Below are 24,690 nucleotides of genomic sequence, written 5' to 3' on the forward strand. Positions count from 1 at the left end.
CCAGTCTGACCTAGTAGACGTATGGTTTGGAAATTCCCATTCGCATGTCCTCCAGAATGCCAAGGAACTTTCCCAGCAAGTCCCCCTTTCTTGTTCGCAGTGCAAACTCTTCACCCAGCGTGAACATTTCCGTCCACACCTGACACGGACCAAATCGTACCGGCAAGTGCGCCGCCCCCGGCGACGATTAGCCCGACCCGGAACCCCGGTAGCGCGGTCGGCAAGGACCGCTCGGAGCACGAGCTTCGCCCGAGCTGCAGCGGCGGTCGCCGTCTCCCCTCCACCCCCGCAGGGACCGAACCCGCCTCGCAGACCATGAAATCCCTGCATCCCGAGGTCTGCCCGGACCCGCTGCGAGAGCTCAGCCCCATCATCTACTATGTGCAGAGCATGAGAGGTGCGTCACGCTCCAATCCTTCTCTGAAACCTTTGTGCGCTACAATTTTGTGAATGAACGCTAACCGTCCTGGTAGTACTTTTAGCCGGGTGTCGCTATGAGCCGCCGATGTTTTGCGCACCATCTATTAGCCGTGCATCTGGAGATTTGGCGAAGGGAAGACAAAACGAGCACACACACACGAAGAAAAGTTTGTTATCGGTAAAGAGCATTATATTCAATAATGTGAACCCGTGCGTTTAATTAGCCATGGCTCCTCCTGGGCCATGTGAAAATTTGTTTGTGCCCAGAAACCAGGTGGAAAGGGACTATCCATACTAACGATGTCAAGCACAAGCAAGGACAGGGGTACCAACTCTTAGCTTCATAAATTAGTTGCTTCCAGTGTACGAGCTCGCACGCTCAATCAGCTCCTGGACTTGTCACTCTTAGCTCCATTGTAACCACTCTTAAGCCAATAGTAACACACTCTTGTGTTAAGAGTACTCGGCGTAAGCCATTGTCCATCTGCGAGATGGCTATAACCTAAGAAGTGCAAATCTTACACAAACTAGTTTCAATGGTAAATCATTCTGAGCAACGCAGCACGATGCGTATCATTAACTGTGTTAATAAACCTTACATATTCCTTATTAGTTCCACTGGATCACATCATTGCCATTTTTAGTGACTTAATCAGCTCGAAGTATCTCGCCATGGTAGCGAAAGAAAGATCACGAACAGAGAACGTGGATATAGCTTATCGGCTGCCCTTTATTGCGTCTTAAGTACAATTTGCACAAAGTTGCAAGACTGCTTATAAATCCGTTGAGTATTACAGACTCACAGCCAAGCACTAGTGAGCTTTTAAATAATTCATAACGGGAGTTGTGACGCCCATGAAAAACGAATGTTACCTTTCAGACTAGCCTACGTTACTATGCGAAGAGAAAGTCGTCTGCTTCTTTAGCAGGGTTTGCGGTGACGCAAGAACGACGCCGAGTTTTGATTGGCTTTTATTGGAAGGATAGCGGGTAGACCTAAATGCTAGACGCCTTGAGGTCTACCAGCTATTTTCTTTTTCCAATCAGCCAATGAAAGCTCGGCGTTTTGACCTCATTGCAACCCTTGTGCAAGAAGCAGATGAACGTGCGCTCCGTATTGGGTGGCGATAGACTGGCTCACTTTAGAGTAATCCAGCAGGCACAAGGTGTTGGCCCGGGAGGAACTCCGCTTCCATATATGTTTCACCATTTCCGAAGCTTTTTTTTTTTTTTTTTTCGTGGGCAATTTTTTGAGTTTTCGAATATCATCCTATGTGTTGTTCCTGAAATGTCTTCACTTCATCAGTTCCCTGGATGCCGAGACGCAAGTGGGGCGCGGTTCATTGGCCGCTGGTAGCAAAGCCCGGTTAGTGAAGCCTCCTTAAGCAGGAGTGCGCGAACAGCAGTTTGAATCAAATGGGGCTTCGGCACTCATAGCTTCCAAAAACACAAACTATAGGCCACTTGGGGCGCCTACGTTGAAATTGGCGGGAGCTATGAGCGCCGCAACGCTATTCGAAACCGATCACTAATCGCACACGCCTCATCATATCATGCATACGCATGACATCAACAACATGCATGCTTATTTGAGATAACATCAGCCGACTAGCTAAAATCTTCGCAGTGTCCTTATACTGAATATTATCTTTACTGTTTTTTTAGATCCCAGAAGAAGGTTTAGCTTCACTTACCTTATTATTTTATGAGATGCGCCTCCCATAGCTGTAGTACCAGTTATAATATTGCAGTGAAATTATAGAACACAGGAAAAATCGGGAGCTTCAAGCGGGTTCATGGTCTATCTTAAGCTATCCGCGCTTTTTTTTTTTTTAATACAAATCTAACTTTTGTTTTCATGACACAGCTGTTGAATCTTTCTTAAATGGATGCTGAACTGAAATCTGGATTCCACAAAACACGGCACTAAAGCGTGCTACGGGATGCTACGAACACCAAAACGTCACTCATACAGCGATATCTTAAACGGATGACCGTATTTAAAAAAAAAAAAAATAAATAAAGAAGGAGGCTTATTTGGCAAATATGTTTACGTATTATTTCTCCGAGAAGGAGAATTCTCGTGTTCTGCACCTCGCCGCCTTGAGGGGGCAAAGCGAAGAGAGGAGGAAAAAAAGATACCTTGACGGTCACGCGCCTTGTCGGCCTCGTTCAATCTCGACCTCTTTTTTCCAAAAATACGGCCGTCCATTTGAGATATCGCCTCACGAGTAGTGTTGTAGAGATTGTAGCACCCCGCCTACAGCTCCTGCATTGTTTTCTGAAATCCAAATTTCGCTTCACCATCCCTTTACGGACGCGCTCACACTAAAAAATTCACAACAACCAAAAAAAAAAAAACGTATTTACCTATTTTGGGGTGCATACCACATAAACGTAAAGGGAGTATTCGACCATACAGCTACATTCACAACCACCCTCCGAGTGTGATTGAACCCTGAATATGGACGCGTCCCCATTCACTGAACGAGTTCGCTGCTTGCAGTGTACGCGGAGGCACTGTTCTCACTTATCTTCTCTAAAAAAAGACAACCGGAATTTTATCAGCTGGGCGTTGATGAACAACTATGAGAAGTTTAATTACCATCGACACTCGCTCAGCAGCAACAGATTCAGCTACGTCGACCAGTCAATATTTCTCAGCATGTACACTAACGCTTTAATCCCAATTTGGGCGGTCCGCAAAAATCAGTTTCTCAACGTATCGCGCAGAGATTTACGACAGAGGTGCAGCTGGGTGATGCACGCGTGGAGCCACAATATCAAGATATAAACTTACCTGGTTCAAAAAAAAAAAAGAAGTACCGGTTACGGGCAATTTACAGCTCCATTTACCGGGCGACGCAGACGGTTTTCGTTGACTTGAAGACGCTGTCGACAGGCGGCGTAGGCATCTAAGAGGTGGCGCGCAGATTCGGGCTTCAATAGGACACGATCTAGCAAACGTTTTTTTATGCATGCGCCATCTGTAGGCAGCGTCTTCAAGGCTGAGTTCCAAATATTTCCCAAATAGATCTCAGTTACCCTTGGGGCCGTGTTCCAAAATTTACTCAACCCTACTCCAGGGTAGGGGTTTTGTACCTTGGCGTTCGAAAACCTACCCGCGTGCAGCTTTGCTTCATCTGTATTGTCGCGTAACACGGTCCGCCTGAGTAACTTGGATTCATTTAGGTAAGATTTGGAACACAGCCTAAGTAAACAAACACCGTCTGCGTCGCCAGAGAAATGGCGCCGTAGATTGCCAGAAACAGGCTTCCTTTTTGACTTTCTGGAACGAGGTAAGTTAATCCGTTGATATATTAATATTGTGCGTGCACCCCCTAGCTGTACCTCTATAGCAAATCCCAGCGCGATACGTTGAGCAGCCGATTTTTGCGGAGATTCCAAAATGGGATCGAAGCGTTAGTGTACAGAATGTCTTCCCGAAAAAATGGATGGTTTTACGCATCGATGAACGCTCATTCTCCGCCAAAAGGTAGTGCTAGAAGTCTGAACCAGAGGTCAAAGTTTCAGCCCGAACCGATATTTTAATCAAAGGTTATACGTGACTTTCTGAAAATTTTAATGGGATAAAGGCAGCCAACGGAGCTTTCAAATACATGAAGCTCTATGGCGCTAGAAACCGAAAACGGGAGAAAATGGGGTCTATTTTTCCAGAACTTTTCAGAAAATACCTTAACTTTTGAATAAGATATCGGTTCGGGCTGAAGCTTTCGCATCTGTAGTGGTTCGGACCTCTAGCGCTGCCTTTAGGCGAAGAATGAGAGTTCGGCAGCGCCTACTAAATTTTTTTTTTGCGGTAAAAGAAAAAAAAACAAAGGGAAAGCACTAAGTTTTTTGGGATTTTTTTGCCCCCCCCCCCCCCCCAGAAAAAACAAAAAAGCTTACAGTTTTTTTTCTCTCTTGTCTTGGTGGGAGTGGGGGTGGCATCCTTTACATGCTGCACTATGTCAAGGTATTGATAGGTTCCGCCTTAAAATGATGGCTGGTGTTTTCCGTGTAGACGGGTAATTTAGCCATCGCGGAACGACTGCAAAGTTGGAGTTCTCAACTTTCATCACACTGTAGTGAGCGTAGTATACAGGTCGGTAAAAATTAGTCGTACGTGTGTCTTTTTGCTAAGCCTGGTTGGCGGCCGGTGAAAGGCAACTTTGGAGTCGATCCAACTTCGCTAACCTAAACTGTTTTGTCCGTTTTTTTTCCTTTGAAGCTGCGCTGTGGTATGCGCCCAGTGTTTGCCTCTGTGTGTGTGCCAAAGTGAGTGCGTTCTCCGCGCACTGGCCCCGTTCCACTGGTCTGGAGCGGGGCCGTGGGCGCGTTGCGTACCTGATACATTGTTCCTGTTCCAGTGTGTCCGCTACATGTGTAATGTCCACCCGTTTAGATCAGCCCGATGACAGCTCCAACGCCAGCAAAAAGCCCCACATCAAATCCAGCGCATTCAAAGACTTGAAAAATGAGAGTTGCGTCAAAAGCGGGGTGAGTGAGCGCACGATCCACAACTTTTTAATCCCTCTTTTTTCCTGTCGTCGCTTCGCTTTTTCACTCGTTACGAACGACCTGACTTGGAAAATTTGAATCTTTGTTTTTCTGTTCTTCACATCGCAATACCTTTGTTCGTGATCCTTCCATAGACCTTATTAAGATCAGCGCTAGGAAGCAAAATCCTTCCCGTTTTTGTTGACCAATAACGTTTAGTCGTGTGTAATATCCCCTAACGTCGAACTCACTTTATACTCACGTAATGTCTTTTCGGTTTATTTGGCGGTTTTAAGTTACACCTTCAATTTTACTTCGTGAAATTTTCCTACTTGAATTTTTGGCTTAAATTCAGGCAAAACGATTTTTTTTTCTTAACTTGTCCTTTTATTGTATTTAACTATTATACAACACACTCGAATCTTCAAGGTAAAAAATTATCAGTAAAAAATTTACCAGGGGTGCATATGGTGGACCTTTTGATTTCTAAAATCAACTCGCCAATATGTGTCCATTGTCTGCGTATACTTGTATTATTACAATTACAAAAGTGCCTACGGGATACCTACATTCAAATCCTTTCAATTAAAACGCACATTTGGGTTACAGAAACCAGGCAGAAGCTAACATATCCTCAGATATTTCGCTTACTTCAAATTCTTCAAGTGCTCCGTCACTTACAAATCACATGAGAATTAAAAATGTACTCTTTTTCCTTTTTTTTCTTGCGTTTTTTACCTTGTTTTTTGCGTGATATCAGTGACCGACGTCACAAATGCAAGAATAAGAGTTAAAATTATTTTCTTGCTTTATAGGTCGACGTAAAAAAGCGAAATGGCCGAAAAAAAAGGGCACGCGAGCGACCTAAGAGGAAGTGGATTTACCCACTGGTAACTGAGATAAAGTCACGCTTGAACTCGAAGCATGATAATAGAGGTGGTCATGTTTTGACATTCCTAACTTACAAGTGCAGTCTGTCGTATTTTCTTGAGATTCGTTGTGAACACTTGAGCCGCGGATCACTCTGGTAATACCTAATACATTAACGTCAGTCTGCAAACACTGCCTGAGGCGTGTCTCATCCTTGTACAATGGTCACATCGGTCATACAAAAACGTCTGCAGACATGTTCGAAGCTAAAGCATATATGCTTCGAATATGCTTTAAGCGTGTCCGCGGATATTTCTGTCGTCACGTCTGCGGCGAACACCGCGACCAAAAACCCGGCGGTGTCTGTCAGTTTGTCAGCGCCGGGGAGAGAGGGAGAGGCTGACGCGTGCTGACGTCAGCGCTTCGGACCAATAAGAGCGCCGAACGCGTCACCCTCTCCCCCTTGTTCTCATTCTCTCCCCCGTCGCTGACAGACGAAAGACACCGCCGGGTTTTCGACAAAACGTGCGTTCTAATGCTAACGCGTTAAAAATAAATGACTTACACTTAAGAAACTTAGAGCGTCTACTTTTCTGCAACAGCACTTGTAAGAGGCAACTAATCGCTGCAATCTAGGGATGGATCTCACCAAAATAAGAAGGGCTGAAAATATGTTTAGTCCTAAATAAACTCTCTCTGCATTCTGGCACTGAGGATGGTTAAAAGTGCCACAGCGTATAAACTGTTTTTTACTCCTGATTTTCTTGTCGCATATATATTTTTTTTTCAGCACTAGTTGTTTGTTTTATTACATCCCCAGAAGGCCGAGTGAGTTTCACACCGTCAGACACTACAGCTATTTTGTTTTGTTTTCTTTCTAACTGGGTCCGAAAGAGGGCCAGTGCAAAAGGCTAAGAAGCCTGACGAGACACTGGAGATGGAAGAAGCACTCAGCTGAAAGTTACGAACTCATAGTGGTCGTCGTCTTTCTTATAAGATATAACACAAATAACAAGAAAACAAATAATGCAAAATACACGAGATACAGGCATATTTGAATATATGGACGAAAACAAAATAACGTTAAACCTCTAAAAGCATAAAACAACGAAATTTCACACGTTATAGTTTATTTATAAATACAATGTGGTTTCTTACTTATTAAAATTTGGTATGGCTGCCTACCAGTAGGGCTCCGCAATATATTGTTTTTTTAATACTATAAATGATTTTGTATAGTTCATATCAAGTGTGTTATTAATTAATTTAATTATGTAATATTTCGAACTCCACTGTCCGAAATTAAATTCTGTACTCCACTTAAACCCTCTCGGTGTCATTTTTGATCGAGTAAATGTCCCATTCAGGACGGCTTCTGCCTGGCCGTATCGCTACAAGATGGCACCATCATCTACGTCTCCAGCACCATCACTCCAATTTTGGGCTACTCTAAGGTACGCGCTGTTACCTTACCCTCTTTCCTGTCAAGTTGCCAACGATCTATCTAACTGTAAAATTGCTCGGCAGCATTGAGACGAATGCATTCACCGCCTAACTATCAAACGTTCATTCTGCCGTTTCTGTAGGATATGTTGCTGGGACAATGCATAATGAACTTTCTCTACCCCCGAGATCGAATAACGTTTGCCAATCATCTCAGCCAAGGTCTCAACTCCAGATTCAACGAAGACGCCAAAGGTACGCAGTGGCCGACAAGTTGCGCGAAACGTTCCATTTCTTTCGCCTAAATGTATCTGAAAGAGCAGGTACATGAATCTTTTGTACTCGAAGCAGAATGCACACACTTCAAAAGTCGTGGTTTCGTGCGTTACGAAAGACATAACGCATCATTAGTGGCCTTAACAAGTCGCCGAGCCCTGGCTCTAAAACACAACCCGTCTCTTTGGTGTATCAGGAGGGCGCCCAACATGCGTAGTATGTTTAGGTCTTCCGTTACGTCGCCGTGTCATGTGACCACCTGACGGGATGATGTCACATGACGTAACAATATCAGGCCTTGTCAAGGTGTCATGTAAAAAAATTAGAAACCGAGATTTCCCTCTCTTAAGCCTCGTCAGCGTTTCAGCACCACGGGCAGACACTAACTGTTGCCAGCACCGTGACGTCGTCAGTGTGACGTCACCATCAAGGCCACATTCTGGTCGCGGGCACGGGAACCCGAAGAGCTGGCCCTATAGATGCTATGCCTTTAAGATTTAAACTGTATAAGTCGATACTAAGCATTTGTCAAAACGCAATTCTCATTCCTTTTTTTTTCTAAATACGACACGCAATAGTCCTTTTTTGATAGTCCATCGGGCAACAATGATGGTCGCCATTTCTTGGGCACGAAACAAGTGATTCGATCCGAGGGCTCGCCGAACGCTGACGCAAGCATCGTGTCCATTACATGCTCAGAGTCCGTGATCAAGCAATGGCAGACAGGCGATGGCGCGGACTTTTGAAAAGGGTACTGTTGGGCAAGGACGTTCGTGGCATATTTTGATTGGTTCCTTAGTGTGGTCTTGGGGAAGGAAATAAAGTGGCTTTTTTCTTGCGTAGGCTAATTAGTTTTAGCACTGACACGCTATTTAAACAAAGCGAGGAATAACCTAATCATAGGGTGATCCAAAGATTTCGGGGAAATAAATCGAAAATATATTTCTTTTTCTTTTTTCTTGTAGGGATGTGCCACAACAGGAGCCAAAGCACATTTCTGTGTAGACTCAGGTAAGCGCAGGACTCGACTTTACATTTTTATCTTTGATTACAGAGGAGTTGTCATAATGATAACTATATACACTCTTAAAAAAGCCCGTACGTATACTTTCCCGCACAGCACTAGGAGAGCCAATCACCGCAACTTACAGAAGCAGCTCAGCGAAGGACGATGCCGCAACAAATGTTTAGACCAAAAAACGCAGTCTGAGTTGTGACATTAAGCAATGCCAGCGTAAAGTTTTGCAATGCTTAATGTCACAACTCAAAGCGCGTTTCTTTTTTTTTTTTTTTTGTCTAAACATATGTTTCGGCATCGTCATTCGCTGAGCTGCCTCTGTGAGTTGCGGTGATTGGCTCTCCGAGTGTTGTGCGAGAAAGGAGACGCACGGACGTTTTTATAGTGTATAGTTACTGACACGTTAAGAAGCAAAGGGGTGTCTCTTAATATATTTACGCTTTGCATTTCGTGATTGTTCCTTCGGCGTGCTTATCGGCCACCGACGTAACCAGGGATTTTTTTTCTTTTTCTTTTTTTGAGGGGGGAAGGTGGAGGGGGGGACGGTCAAAATGCATGGGCTAGATTTCGGGGTTGGGGGAGGGGGGGGGGGGCTGAAAAGCCTTCCCCTGGCTACGCCGCTGTTTGGCTACGGGGTGATAACAAGAGATCCGGGAACAAGAAACGCTCTGTGTCTCCTAAGCTGTCAGTGGTCACAGCTAGATTATTGTTTTGTTTTAGATATAAGGAAATAAATAGCCTCTGAGCTGAAGTAACATAGCCTATTTATTGGTAACGGTTTCTAACCTCTTCCAGAAAAGGAGGTTGACATCACTCCGACCACCTAGGTATTTCTACGTGCAGGTTTGGTAGCAGATAAAGGATGGTTGTGGTAGCACAAAACTGCACCGGACATAACCGATTTTTGTGTAAAATAGACTACATAAGTAGCCTATGCATTAATCTGGAGATCACAATATTTGTAAGATGGAACACGTTTCTATTTTTTTTTTCTATGCGCAGGTGTAAAAATACAGATGTAGGGAAGCGTTCACTTAAATATATACGTTACATTATGTGAATTAGCATGTAACAAAATTAAATGTGTCAAATATGAAGTCGCGTGACCTTAGCCGTTAAACTTGTACTGTTTAACAAGTTTACGCTTTTATTTACCCTTGTGAAGCAGCGATTTTTTTTAATTACGTTTATTACGTTTGTAAAACTAATATATGTATAAGTCATTTAAAACTGTTCGCAACTGTATCATCAAACAGCGTTTTTTATTTTTATTTTTTTAACATTAGGCAGTATCAAAGCCTCAAGTTCGGCTACGGCATCTCGGACAAGAAAGTGCAATACAAGCCATTCCAAATGTCCGTCTACATCAAGGACGTGATTGTGGACGACGTGAGCGTGGAGAACGCGTCAACCGCCATGTGCCTCATCGTCACAGCCGTATCCATACAGACGGCTTACCGAGGTACGTGTCTTCAGCATTCCTGGGGGACACTATAACGCATCGATCTTGAACAAAGCGTTGCGTCTTCAACCTGAAGTAAGTCACTAACGCGACCATCTTTTTTTTTACATGTTTATTTCGCAGTGCCCAACGAAATACCGGCCATGACGTGCTTTTCAACGCGGCACACGGCCTCTTGTCACTTCAGCCACGTGGATCTCAGGTGACTATAGAAAATTGTAAACGCGTCAATTTAGTCGAGATGTTAAATCAGTTTTGGCTACACATTCAGCTGGGTTAAGCACTTAGAAAGCAATATACCTGAACAAAACTGTAGAGCTAGATTTTTTTTTTAGGTAACTTATCGGATGCCGAACCGGACACAGAATGGCACCAGTGTTCCGTCAGAGTTCGGCTGGGGCTATTGTTCAGACATTGAGAATACGGGCTCCAGACGCACACTGACGCGGACCTCGTGTGACGATTTCCACAACTGGATTTAGAAACAGGATACATTTCTAAATGCCAGCCATAACATAGTACGTGCTAAAAAAACTTTAAAAAATTCACTGTGCGTATTTTGTTTTTCTTAAAAAAATAGCCCCTCATTCCGCATTTAAATTTGTCGCATTTTATTAAGGTGATATGTCGGTGCACATGAACATTAAGGTACTTACAACGATTCTCTGCTTTACTGTTATTTCAGCGCGGCGGTGTACCTCGGCTACCTACCCCAGGACATGCTAGGCCACTCGGTCTTTGACTTCTACTGCATGGAGGACTTAAGTCAGCTCAAGGACATCTACGAACTGGGTAAGGACATTTCGTAAAACATACCAAGATTTTCTTATCCCCTGGACACATGGACGTATACAAATTTTAAAGTGTCAATCCTTGTATTGGACCGCAAGTCACCTATAGTTATGAGTTGCTGGATACATGTTTTGTGTTGTTGCGTTTCTTGATACAGTGATAAAAGAACAGGGTCACTCCTTCCGGAGCAAGCCCTACCGGTTCAAAGCTTTCAATGGAAGTTTCGTCATCCTGGAGACAGAGTGGTCTTGTTTCATCAACCCCTGGACACGCAAGCTGGAGTTCGTTGTCGGTCAACATCGTGTTCTCAAGTGAGTTGGGAAGCGAATGGATTCACAAATGCCATATCTTGTTTTCGAAAGTAAATGCGTTTCAATGGCGGCACGAGTAGACCCATGGAAACGGCAGCACTTGATGCACGTCATCCGTGTGCACAACGGTGACCGAGTGCATTCGTAGCTATTTTCCCTTTCAAGACCTAGTTCATTTCACTCTGAACCCCCCAACGCTCTGTTCAATGCAGTCATATTTTGGAAAGGCTCCGTGGTACACGTGACTTGCACGTAACATCATCGTATCACTCTGGAGGTCTTTTCTACTCGTTCTTGTCGACAAAAACAAGATTAATTGTGCGAGATGGTAGGCTGCAAAAATGTACGTGCTCAGCAGAAAAGTCACCCCGACTGCTGATGCTACAAGTCAGCGTAATCGCCATGTATATGTTTTAACTTACCACTGTCTTTAAAAAGAAATTCTGCAAAAGCATATTTGATGTGCCCCTAGCTTTGAGGCTTCTACAAATCTAAAGCGTCGGTGTAATAAAAGTATGAACAGCGCAACCTGTAGTAACTTGTGCTAACTGCCATCATCCGTCGGGTGTCTTGGCTTTAGGGGTCCCAAGATTCCGAACGTGTTCATGGAGGCTTCTCGCGACAACCCGGAGATTCGTCCGCCCAGCGAGGAGGTCCTCAACAACAACAGGCATCTCCAGGAGCAAATCAAGGACATTCTGTCCCAGGTATAAGCGCAGGGTCATTTTGCACTCACTCAAATATGTGAGAGAGCACACCGTTAGCATTGAATGGGATCTGATTAATTAGTAACAGCACATAGTGAGTGTGTTTCTTGATAAAATGACTGAATTATTGGATTCACCTTGCACATTAACTAATCGGGAAACATGCAAAATTGAAAAAATAAGAAGTTATAAAATTGTATTATTTTTCTAATAAACAAAGTATATTACGTTTATATAACAAATTATTTTTCAGCGTCACAAGATGCATTAACTAATAATGACAGTTTTTTACTTAATACGTACAGGGCGCGGTACTGAGAACACCCACTACAGTATACAAAATATCTTCATCTCTCCAAATTTTAAAACGCGATAAAAGTACGGTAAAAAAAGTTACAACGTAACAGAACCAAAAAGCACGTTTCAAAACGTGGGATATGTTTAAGTTGCATTATATTGGTTAGGTGTAACTTTACTCAAGCATGTTTAGGTAGAGGGGTATTATAGCACTTTTCAAATGTTATGAAAACGGGCCGCCTCAGTGGCTCCGAGGCAAGGCGCCGTCCTAAAGATCCCCAGTTGGCGGGTTCGAATCCCGCCAACTGGGGATCTTTAGTGCCAGATGCCTTTTTTGGTTTGGCACGTAAAACACTCAATTTTCAATTTCCGCGTAGAGGGACGAGCGGTCGGCCTGTCCTCGTCGCTTTCCGTAAAAAAAATAATGTCACGCTTTCAAAACCATTCCGCGTCGTTTGGCAGCGGTCTGAACGGCGCAAACGTTTGCTTGCGCAGCCGGTGAAGCCTCGGGAGAGCAACCACCTTCGGCAGCGGTCGAACAAGAGACGCAAGGAGCTGGCCTCCTTCGTCAGCACCCTGGTGGACGAGATGTCCCACAAGCGCATCGACAAAGGTACGGTTACTTAATTCGCTTCGCTAAAGGCTCCGTTATACTCCGCCGACCAACGAGAGGCGAACGTGCGCCTTTCATTGGCCGGCGAGCAAAAACTCGATATCTGCGACCAATCAGTATCATGCGTGCTCTGTGCTCCGGCGCATTTGATACGCTCAACCGCGGAGTATGATGCGGCTTTGGATTCGAGTCAATAACCTTAAAATCTAACCCATATTTGTTTTGTTTTGTTTTTTTTTGTTTTTTTTCACGAATGCAGGAGAAGAGCAAATTGCGATCGAAGGATGTACGTGTTCCGTAAGTATACTCTTGAACTATTCTCAATCTGAAACAGACTGGGCATGTCTGGTACAACAGAAGAAGCCATACGCTTCGAAGCAACATCGCTTCAACCATCTTACCGCTTCAAATTTTTGTGCCAGTTTTACCTTAAGCTTTATCTAAAATCAGCAATAACTGTCTTCTGTCCTCCAGAAAGGATAAAACAGTCCGCGACACAGCAATTCGATATCTCCCGAGCTTCCTGACAGCGTATGTAAAGCTCAAGAGGTTGCATTTTCAAATCGTATCAGTCACCAATATACCATTTTCAAAAGTCCGCTCTATCGCCCGCCCGCCCCTGCTTGATCACGAACTCTGAACATGCACTAGGCACGAGGGTTGCCTGAGCGTTCGACAAGGAGTCGTATCCAATCACACGCAACGTGACCACAATAGATGGTTGTATGGATGATTGGTAATGGCTATACCTTTTGTAACGGGCGGTAGCTTGCGCCACCTAGCTTAAGAGTAAAAAGACAAGCATATGATACCTCCCGCGCTTCTAAGCCCATTTTCTCCCCCTAACTACCACCAGAGAGTGTGGGATATCACCAGAATGACCTTTGAAGGATCGGGTAAAAAAAAGAAAAATCAAACCTGCCTTTTCCTTTTGGCAAGGGAGTCGCCAGTTTTCCTCTGGCTTACCAAGTAGCGGTGACAGCCAATGTTGCTTGACGGACTTTTGAAAGGGTCTATTGGAAACGGTGGCGCAGTCGCAGAAATCGCAGTATAGAGTGCCGATACACTAAAGCAGCGATCCCACAGCTAATACATTTTACAAAGGACAGCCTGCAGATACTGACCGAGGTGTGCCTTCCTCGTAAAGTTGGTTAAGGTACTTTTAAAAACTACTTGAACTAAACTACGCATTAAATGAGAGATTATCTACTTCAAGGGAAGTAGTTAGTACCCTGGGCGCAATGTGTTAAGAGTAAAGTGCTATAAATGCAATGTACTGTGCGCCCCAAACTTAACACCGCCACAAGATGATCCGCTTTCTTCACTTTAAACTACTTCTGAACATCGCGGTCGGACTAATTGGTGAAGATTTGCGTCCCCGACGAAAACCCAACCAGGGGAAAGTATTCCAGCAGCTGCAGTGACCAATTTACCTTTGGGTAGCGTAGCATGCGGTAAAAATCGATCAATATTTCCGTAACCGAGTGGCGGTGTTAAGTTTGAGGGGCACTGTACCTTCAAAGTAACGTACAAGGGCCGTAGTCGGGGAATACACCAGTTATCTTCGGATATGGCGGCGAATATCGATTAAATAAGGTGGATTCAAAAATTTTACAAACCATCATTTTGTGATACAAATTTAACGAGACCAGATTCGAAAACCCTACTTTGAAGTCGTGAGTTGTACTTTCCTCTGAAAGTCCCTAGAAAAAAGTGCTTTAAGTAAAGTACAAGTACATACTCGTATAACGTACTGCAAGTAAAGTATATTCTAAACCTCCTTCAAGTAGTCTTTTAAGTACAATATATGTAAAAGTACTACTTCCCAACACACGCTTCCTTGCATGCTGATTCTGTCACGTTGGTCATAGCAAAAACAATGTCACCAGACATGTTCTTTCGACGTATGCATATGTGCGAGGCCAAGATGCTTCCAACATACCTGAGGCGTGTTCGCAGAGCAGCGTGACTTCAGCTTTAGTGTAGTTTAGTTAGTGGCCCGAGTCACGGTGAAGTAGTTTTCTTTTTAAATTGTTTTTATTAAACAACTGCATTTTATTGTCGCGGTCAGGATCCACCTAGGTTTTTTGACTGAAGCCATTCTTTTTCTAAAGTTATAGGATATTCACATACGTTATTTTATTTCTTCCGATTTGGGGGGGGGGGGGGGGGGGGGGAGGTAAAAGCGCTAAAAAAACAACGGAAAAGTGAAATGAACGAAAAACACAGAGCGTTCTTATTTGTTCGTGTCTTTCACTTGTCCGTTGTTTTTTTAGCGCTTTTACCCTAGTAATTATGAATCACCAACTAGCTCAAGTGCATGCCCTTATTTTTTTCTTCTTGATGCCGGTTATAACTCTATTTGGTTCCTTGTAGCCTCGGAGTTACTCATTCGTGGATTTTTCCACTACAGGACCAAGGATCTGTGGTCATGGGAGAAATTTCGCCGCATCAAGAGCTTCACGACTCGGACCCATCGAGTGAGTCCCCGCCCAACATCCAGGAAATACGGTACCAGGAGAACATTGAGAGGTAAAGACAAAACGCATGAAACTTAATCATCCCAGCGCAAATATTTTTTTTTTCCGTCTTAACTAATCACTTTTTTGTGAAATATCGATCTCTCCAGGTTCTTTGCGAGCCATCCCAAAACCAACCTGTCTGAAAGTCCCGGGGAAATAAAGCTCGACAACGTCCAGATTGAGCACGAGAACAGAGACGAAGAGAATTGCAAAGCAACTGGTGAGAACCTAGAGAATTCAGTTTGCGTTCGTCATAAAAGTATGGATACGCGGAGAGTTAGCACTTCTACCATGTCATGTACTAGCGAAATATCAACGCCGCGATATAGCTTAGATGCAGCGATGATATCAAGCGTACGGCGACAGTGGGGATATCTTGTGACCGTACTCAGAAGCGCCATCCGGGACCAAATGCAAGTACATATGTACAGAATACCTCGTATCCTTCCTTTCCCCGCCGTAATGGCTACAAAATACCATGTTAAAGTCGCCTGATGAGTGGCGTTGATTTATGACGGCGTTAAGGTGACATTAGGTTTTCCAACCAGCTGGTTCTAAATATATATGCATCTAGTATATTTTTACTCTGACCCAAAACTTACTGCATGTGCTCAGAGATAAACACGTTCGAGCCCACATAGTTTCGTTCAACCCTTTTTTTCTATTGTTGCACAAGGACACGTTGTATCTGCCCCTTTTTTTAAAACGAAATGTTTCCCTCAGCATTGAAAAGAAAACGCGCTGCAAGAACGGCTGGGTTATATCATAGCCTATGGTTATAGTAAATATGTGCTGCTTAGTCACTACCTCATTTACGTTCGTACTCCCTCTCAGCACATAATGTGGATGGCATCTAAACGTCTTCGGTTCTCACTCCAGTGACGAAACCAGAAGTCGCGAGTGCCTGCCAAACTCTGACGCAGTGCTCTTCTCCTCCCCGATTCCACATGAGTGCCATCGCGCGTATTGCTCCAGTAGATGCGAATTACTCCCGCGGTTCATAACGCGACGAGCTACTCCTAACACCCACAGGCCTTCAGCGTTCCCGCTGAACGTGCGCACTCTGCAATTTTTTTTTCCGCTCCGGTGCGCTTTCTGAATATGTTAAAGTACGGTTAGAATCACTGGATCCTGTGAAAGCAGTGCCATTGCCTTCCCTGCCTGCTAGCCGGACATAAACAGATAGTAACGTACAGATGACCAAACCTCGCGACGGGTTGGGCTGATCCAAGGCTATCGGTTTGAGTTTCCACGGCAATCGCCATTTCGGTCCATTTAAATCTTCGAAGCTTCGAAATGGTCGTTCTGAACCAATAGACCTATTGCTAAATTAACCGAGCATCAAGGAGAATGCGGGGAATTGTGCTCTCCGCGCCACACGCGCACGCCTTCCCCGTATAAAAGATTCCAAATAAATAACCGAAATAAAGCGTTGACGAACGCGCGTGCAAGATGCAATTTGTTAAAGGCATTTGCTTTAGAAAAGTTACTACTGCTGAGGCCAGCACTTGCGGCGCATAGAACACCAATCCCTGCATTCTCCTTGACACTTGGGTAATTTAGCAATAGGTCGATTGCTCCAAGATTGCTATAGACCTTTTCCGCCTACTCTCGCCCCCGACCGCCAACTAGGCATTTCCGGTATGGGCGACGAAAAAATATTAAAACGTTTCAACCGGCAAATAGTAAAAAAATAGAGGGGAGAGAAAACGAGAATGGGTTACGGTTACGCTTTTCTTCTAAATGCATTCTATTGGCGTGGCGACGGCAAAACAATGTTCTCGCCCATACTGGAAGTGACGACAATTCAAGATGGCGGCGCCCTTGTAGAAAGGGTCTATCTAGCGTCATCGTACTGGAGGCATTCCTCTCCAATACAAGCGTCTTCGTGACTGTACATGCAATCAACTTATCAATCATACGTATTTCCACATATCTCAACGATGACGTTGTTGTTCTTGCGTATTTCAAGACAGGAAAATTCTTTGTTAACGCCGCCAAGCACCGACGCCGCACCTGGTGGCGTTGTGAATATGTACGCTTGCTTCGCCACTGTACGGGTAACAAAGCCTCGGTATTCAAAAAATGCCTTCATAAAGTAACCTGTCTTCGGAAATTTACATCGGCTCACCAAGATTGGAGACGTCAAAGAGAAAGTGCTAACTCCTTAAACCAAAATGTCGACCACAGGGGAGCTTGACTCTACTTTCCCAGGTTCCTGTGACCTCAGGGGTATTCACTGGACGAAATAGCTCACTCCTAAGACTGGAAATCTTGATGGGGTGGAATGCACGTTGCAAAATACTGTGGAAGCTCACCGTCAGCACCCGCTCAGCAGTCGCGCTCACACCTATGGCGGCCAATGAATACTCCCCGTAGACAATTACAAGCATGGCGCCCCGACTGGTGCCCCATGCGTGCAGACACGTGCAGCTGGCGTGTGAACATAGCTTTGGCGCGCGCCCTCCTATAGAGAGTGTTCACTATACTTCGTTTCACCTTATGTTGTACCGCAGCGAAGGCTGGAAGCGCGAGCTCATAGCGTTGGCAGCCGCTCTACGAGAGCTTGTGCCGCCGAGATGTGCCCCAGAGCAAGGAGCTCGCTCTTGTAGCCTTCCCTGCAGTACATCATAAGGTGAAACAGAGTATAGACGCGATATTTGTGGGTGCTGTTCAGAGCGCATGCTCAGAACGAGCTCACATCAATAGGCTGCTAAGACCGGCACTTTTGATGGTGCGGAATGCACGTTGCAAAAGAACTGTGGAAGCTCGCCATCAGCACGCCCTCAGCATTCGCGCACACAGCTATGGCCTCCAGTGAATACTCCCTATGGTTTCCTTTCATGACGTCATTACCTTGCGAACAACGAGTTCGATGGTGTTTAAATGAGCATAGTGGGAGCTTGAAATCATTACGCTCTGAAAGCAACACTGCCAACACCATCGCAATTCAAGTTCTTCCATTTCTTTACTTCCGTTGATGAGAAATCTCTTGCTGACGTCATAGTCAGCATTTGGCCAACCGTGGAAGGCCGAGCACAGCGACGCTTTCGATCGCTCACGTCACCGGTTACACGGGCTTGTTTGCACTAAAGTCACGAGCAGAGACATGGCGGTGGCCAGTCGCCTTGTTTGCAATCGTCTATAGTGCCGTTAACGAGGAAGTCGCAGTGCGGTGTGCGTTTTCTTCGCTCCGTTCTTTCTTGTACCCGGCGTTATGATGCTGGAGTCGCCGCGGCGCCAAAAACGAAAGTGCTGAGATTGCATCTAGCTCGAAGGTGCCTCACATTCTATGTTACTACTGCCTTTGCCACGATAGTTGGGGAAAAAGATAATTTTTTAACCTGCCTTCTCTCGTCACCCGATTGTTTCAGCTTCACCGGAGTCATTCGAGAACAAGTCGACGTCTGACTTCGCTCTGAATGATAGCAACTACGGGAGCGGGGGAGGCGGCAGCGGTAGCGGAGGCGGCGGAAGCAACGGCAGCGGCAGCAACGGGGGCAGCGGTGGAGGCAGCGGGGGTCGCTGCTTGGACTCCAAGCGCAAGCACTCGTCTGTGACCACGGGCGACTCGGGCAACGAGTCGCTCACGGTCAAGGAACAGCAGACCACGACGAGCAGCAGCTGCGGGAGCCGCAACGGCAGTGCCGGTGGAGATAGCACCGAGAACAACTACCCGCCCTGCCCGCCGCTCACCGAAGAAGTGCTGCTCCAGCACAATCGCATGGCGCACAAGCATGTCAAGCACCCGGCCCCGGAAGAGTTCTGCGCCGCCAAGGACAACTACCGGTTTAAGCGCAGCGGGTCTCCGCCGGTCAACTCGGTCCTCCACAAGCACACAAAGCCCAGCAGGGACGGAGTTGATGGTGAGAACTATGACTTTTTAAACAGAAATACGAGTAGCGGAGAAAAAGGGCGGAAACTGCCGCGTGCAGGCGTTTGAAACTTGAGCTTCCGAGGAAAACGCTGACCCGAGGTGTCGATTTTTGATCGTAGGTTCGACAGCAGCGTCGGCGCCGTTCACACCCCTGATGCACGCGGCTTCCCTGGTGACGTCGCAGCCGGACAACGTGGCCGCCTTCATGCCGAATCTGGCCATCCCAACGTACACCTACGTACCGCTCAACAGCACGCAGACCCCCGCCAACACGCCTTTCCTTATCCCAGGTAAGGTTACGCTACGCCAGGCCGAAAAGGTGGCACAGAAAACCCTAATTAACTCTCGTTGCCCCTCCTGGTGACATTCTACAAAGTGTGCAAGGCCACTCTTGGCTCGAGTGCGCAACTATGTAAAAAAAAAAAAAGAGAAACAGGTTAAGTTGTAAGCTATTTAGAAAATTCTAGCCAACTCGCCTAGAGGCAAAATAATGTTGCCCTGAGAATGAGGACATTCGCAAGCTTCGCGTTCCACTTTTTTGACACTCTGAAACAGTTCAACGATCATGTATTCCAATGAGTGAAACTAACAGTATTGGCCATCGTAGTTGTTGGGTTTAAGATGACGTCTGTATGCTAAGAAATTAAAGCCCTCCACATTGTCTGTTGAAATTGCCCTAAGTACACGTTTTTTGATCCGTAGAGTATTGTAAACCTGTCATTCAGAAAGTAATTTTAGATGGTGAGTTGCCTCATTTTGAAGATACAATTTTAGTAAATTAGAATCCGCTGTTCTTAGGCTCAAGTGACATTTTTGTTATTAGAAAATGACTGCATCGTTTGTTAAATCTCGTTTCCTTTTGTGTCGTGCAGTGATGTACGTGGGTGGCGTTCCACTTTACCCGTCGCTATCTACCATGGAGGGCACCCAGTCCAAGGGCATGTGGCAGTGCGGAGCCCTGCCTCTGATGCCCATGTGGCAGCAGACTTCGGTTGGCTCTCAAGAGCTTTCCAAGCAGGAGAAAGCTAGCTCCGGTGGAAACGTCTGCTCCGACAAGCTTACGGAGGACGGGCTCAGGAAGGTACGTGCTCGGTTGAAGTGGCTAAGAAAAGAGGTATCATTAATGGTGACGAAAAGAAACATAAGAGCAGGTGCTGTTGAAAGACGTGAGAAAACTGCATCACGTAAGATCAGGCGCCGTAAAATAAAAGGGAGTTGTAAATGGAAACTTTGTGGCGCCTGTTTTACAGACAATGGTTACGAATTGCGCTACAGCATTGTTCTTTCATGGCCTTTCCCCCTTTACTGTAATGCCCTCTAGAAGATATAGGTATTAAAAAATAAAAATGGGGCAGCCTACACGCCAGCATCCCTCTAAATGTGATAACTGCTATCATTTTTTGTTTTTGCCTGAATGCTGCAGAAGAACGAAAAGGGGAGAGAGGGGGGGGGGGGGGTATTTGGTCGCAACAGCCTAATCTCTTTGAAAGCAGTCCACTCATTACCATGACTTCCACAAACCCTTCAAATAGTACCCGCACAAATTATTATCATACTGAATGGCTGCGGAGATGTTTCAGGACATTTAAAGACAAAGGCATTTCCCCGAAATTAATTAAGCCTCGTCTCTTTCGGTAACACCAGCAGGAGACGTCGGACAAGACACTTCCAAACCTGAAGGACGGTGGCGGCGCACCCTGTGGCGACGTCGACGGTAGTGGTCGCGCCTTCAAGCAGTACGCTACAAAATACAGCGTCGGAGCCGTACCTGGGTTGACCGGCTCAAAAGACAAGAAAGCGGAGGACCTGAACAACCACGAAGGCAGCGATAAGGACACCCAGCAGGACGACTCGGTGTCACTCTCCTTCGAGTCATCCTTTTTCGGGAAATCGGAGAACTCAGAAAGCCAGTTCTCATCAGAAAAATCTTCCGAGGTAAGGAGATTGATCACTGGGCGTCGAAGGCAAATGCACCATCTCATCCGTCAAAAGCTGCCATTGAAAGGTGGCTGAAGGCTGCTTCACACATTTGCGTTTGAGTCTGGCCGACTGCGTTGCAACTGCTCGCGGCTGCTTAGGAGGAGGGAACACACTGGCGTCGCCATCTCTCGGGTATTCCTGAAACACTTCCGGTCTGCGCATGTCGTTTTGCGTTATTCTTCTGCCGTTGGCTTGAAATAATTCTGACAATGATATATAATCGACGATGTTTCATCGATAGTGTCTAAATTTCATGGATAGTGTCTAAATTTAATTTCATTAAATTTGATCTCTAGTTATATGCAGAGCCAGGGCTACCTGAAAGCTGGCGCCAGTGTGCCAGTTTGTTCTCTTGTCGCAAGCGGGCACAAGCGCTTGCAACGAAATCGATCCCTTTCCAACGGAAATTTGTGATCAGCCTTTAGACACCTGCTTATTTGAAGACATATTGACCTCGCCAGTGTTTTAAAGTAAAATAGATCAGATGACATCCGCACGAAACGTCTTTTCTGGTGTATATACAAAGCTGTGACAATATTTGTTTTGTTTATTGAGTTGTGGTTGGTTTATTAATACACATCGTTAGCTGTTTTATTCAGATTTATTCGATACGCACGAGCAGGTACTAATTGCATTCTCTTTCCTTTCCTTAGCCCATCATGCCATCTGTTTGCTAGCTACCTTTTGTCTCGAAGCTTCGAAATTTAGTCAAGTAAACGTTCCATTTCATCATATTTTTGCTCAGTTAAGTTATTTAGACTTGTGCCAGATGCAGGTTCGTCATGTCTCAAGGTTTAGAATACTTTAACAGCGAACATTATCTATATATTCACTCAATCACGTTCACCGTAAGTATAGCCTATCACAATGTTTCTAGTGAATGCTTTACATATCCACCTATTTACAATACTTTCTCTCTCCTTTTACTCCCTCTATGTAAAAGGCATTTTTTATGGAAGTATATAGCTATTTGAAAAGAACATCTTGTATGTATAGACAACTAGAAGTCTTTTGAGTTCTGGCGACAAGAGTCACGCTGCAGACAAACATGGCTATGCTTTCCCTACCGCATTTGTCCAGATTTCTCTAATCTTACAATGTACCTCTCTCCTACTCTACCAAGTCTTTAGATGGACTACCCTGATAATAAATCTTTAGTCTTCTTACAATCAGCACAGTTCATGCCGAGTTCATTTTTCTAACGCAGTGGACAATAAGACTTCATAGATTATGATATATTGTGCCGAGACCAAAAAACCTCGTATACATTTGAAGTGCTGCTTACTAATCAGCGGGTGAATGCAACCACGACACAGATCTATCTTTTTTTAATGGACGATGTGTTCCTGTCCAAAACTCTTATATTTCCTCGCCCTTCATACTATAAGACGTTGGAAAATAATACTTGTGTCGGGCATCAGAGAAAAAATCTATCTAAGTATACCTTGAAGAATGAATATCACAAGACTTGTTGTTGGTTAGTTGGTGCATGATGTTCACAAAAACTTCGACGCGCAAACGGAGAAGGAAACGAGGACGGGGATACCGACAACCGCTTGTTCTTTCTTCGTGCTCGTCTCTGTTTGCATATACATGTCTAAGTGAGTATAAATATGATTACAATTACCGAGAAAAAAAATTCATAAAACGTGTTATTCGTTTTCTCGCAGGATACGGACACGGAGATGAAGATACGCCGACGCAAGCACCCCATGCGTGGCACTCTTCGAGAGCCCCACTGGACCGAAGGCGTGAACCTAACCGCGGACCTGGTGTACCGGTACCAGCTGCGGGCGGCCGATCTGGCTGACGTGCTGAAGAGCGACATGGACAAGCTGCAGCGGCTGCAGCAGCCGCGGCTCGTCAACGAGCAGCTCTCCGTGCTCCAGCACGAACTCGAAGACCGCGAAGACCTCGATGAGGCCACGGCGGGAGGGGACGACCTCCGTCCTAAGGACCAGGACATCGCCTCCTCACAAGGATTAACGGCCGCCCAGAACTGCGCCTGCATGTACGCCATGGAAGAAGACCTCACCGAAGTAAGTGGGCATCTGTGTACTTCCTGTCAGCCTGTCTCTATGCTCCAATACGTGGCAAGGTTAGCGGTATAGAGTAAAGGCCTGTTAACATACACACAGCTGTGTTAGCTCGACGCTAATAAAAAGTGCTGCAAATAGCGCTGACCTTGCTGATGCGGCGCTGACCTCGCGCTATATTAGTGATACGGCACCGATTCAGGGGGGCATCAGTGCTAGGTTAACTTCAAGTCAGCGCTGCATAAGCGCTGTTTCTATACTGTTGATTTATCAATGTGATTTATCAAGCGAGATTAAGGTCGTAAATCTTGAAAACTATTTCCCTATACACCAGTCCTCGCCCGTGCCCTATCTGTTCAAGCACTTGCAGCACGCACACGAATGTAACTTTTCTAAGCTTAAAATTACACCTGCTTACGCACACGAACAGAAGCGTAGTAAGAGTTAGAATGGTTTGCTCGTAACCGTCTATAAGCCTGAGGCTCCAGGTCCGGTAGTTTTCTTAACCTGGAATACAAGATCTAAAACGTTGTATTGGTGCCAACACATATTTATGTTGTTAGGTGTTTGCGATACTTTCGCTATCTCGAACAAAAGCAGGCGGAAGGGTGGCGTAGGCAATGAGCACTTGAGGGGATCACAAAGAGCCTTAAATTGAAGCGGAGGCTTTGAGGGCCTTCCAGAGGTATCTCATGAATGTAGCTTCCGTTTTCAAAGGGTACCTTTTAAACCGCGAGACGGTTCTCCCGAACGAGTAGCTTTAAAAAAAAAAAAAAGTCGTACTGTGCTCGCATGGCCTACAGTCCTAACACTCACCCCAGGTGTGAGTGAATGCAAAGTGTAAGCATGCTGTCTTCAACGACACTTGCAAGTTCGTATGTGCCACGTTCGCCCTTATGATGAACGAATAAGCCAGACCCCCGCACCCCGCACCCTCACGAAATGAAATAAATGGAGCACGGTTTTTTTTTTTTTTTTATGGTTTTTTTCAGCATAACACGGTTTCTAAGTGCGGGACTATATCGCAGGCTCTCGCGATATTTCTGGGCGTTCCAGGAAATGGAGGAACTGGAGCGCCGAATGCTGTCCTCGATCGACCCTGATTACTGAGGGTCTGACGTCTGCGCTCCTTCGTACCGGACTCGGAACGTCGCTCCCTCCCCGCCGGCAAGGCTTCATTCACCGGGATTCCAGTGCCTCCCCGTTTTCGCTGCCCTTCTTCCTGTGTTCCCGTGAACAGTGTACATACTACCGCCGTCCACGAGATCTCCAGGGAGAACTGTTGTCGCCGTTTCTCTGCAAACCAACTCTCGGTGTTGTTCTCAGCCTCACTTGTCGGCAAGACAAAGTGCGTAGCAATTTGGTCCAGGTGTGTCTTACCATACCGAAAACGGCTGCCATCGTGCAGAAGACTCGGCCAACGCGATGGTTGAGACTTTTGGGCTATTTTATCGTGCAGGAGTGGATGGTTCGTGGTACTTTGCGACTTGCATTTGAATATATGTGACTCTTTTGTTTTTGGCTGGAACATTGTATTAAAACAGGTCATTCGCTCTGTAATGGCAG

The 24,690-nt window shown here is 45.5% G+C and overlaps 1 protein-coding gene across 1 annotated transcript; it reads left to right on the forward strand.

Annotated features, from left to right (window-relative positions):
* Positions 1–166: 166 nt before the first annotated feature.
* LOC8028339 (period circadian protein) lies at positions 167–24,690 on the forward strand. The gene is made up of 20 exons (XM_042290894.1): positions 167–397; positions 4,826–4,920; positions 7,158–7,244; positions 7,377–7,488; positions 8,475–8,520; positions 9,814–9,989; positions 10,113–10,191; positions 10,675–10,781; positions 10,939–11,092; positions 11,673–11,799; positions 12,592–12,709; positions 12,969–13,006; positions 15,123–15,241; positions 15,339–15,451; positions 18,606–19,097; positions 19,228–19,398; positions 19,981–20,189; positions 20,756–21,043; positions 22,759–23,127; positions 24,153–24,690. The coding sequence occupies exons 1-20, from the start codon at positions 316–318 to the stop codon at positions 24,225–24,227; spliced, it is 3,057 nt and encodes a 1,018-aa protein (XP_042146828.1). The 5' UTR covers positions 167–315; the 3' UTR covers positions 24,228–24,690.

Source organism: Ixodes scapularis, unplaced genomic scaffold, assembly GCF_016920785.2.
Source record: "Ixodes scapularis isolate PalLabHiFi unplaced genomic scaffold, ASM1692078v2 PGA_scaffold1__304_contigs__length_218370807, whole genome shotgun sequence".
Taxonomy (NCBI): Eukaryota; Metazoa; Arthropoda; class Arachnida; order Ixodida; family Ixodidae; genus Ixodes; species Ixodes scapularis.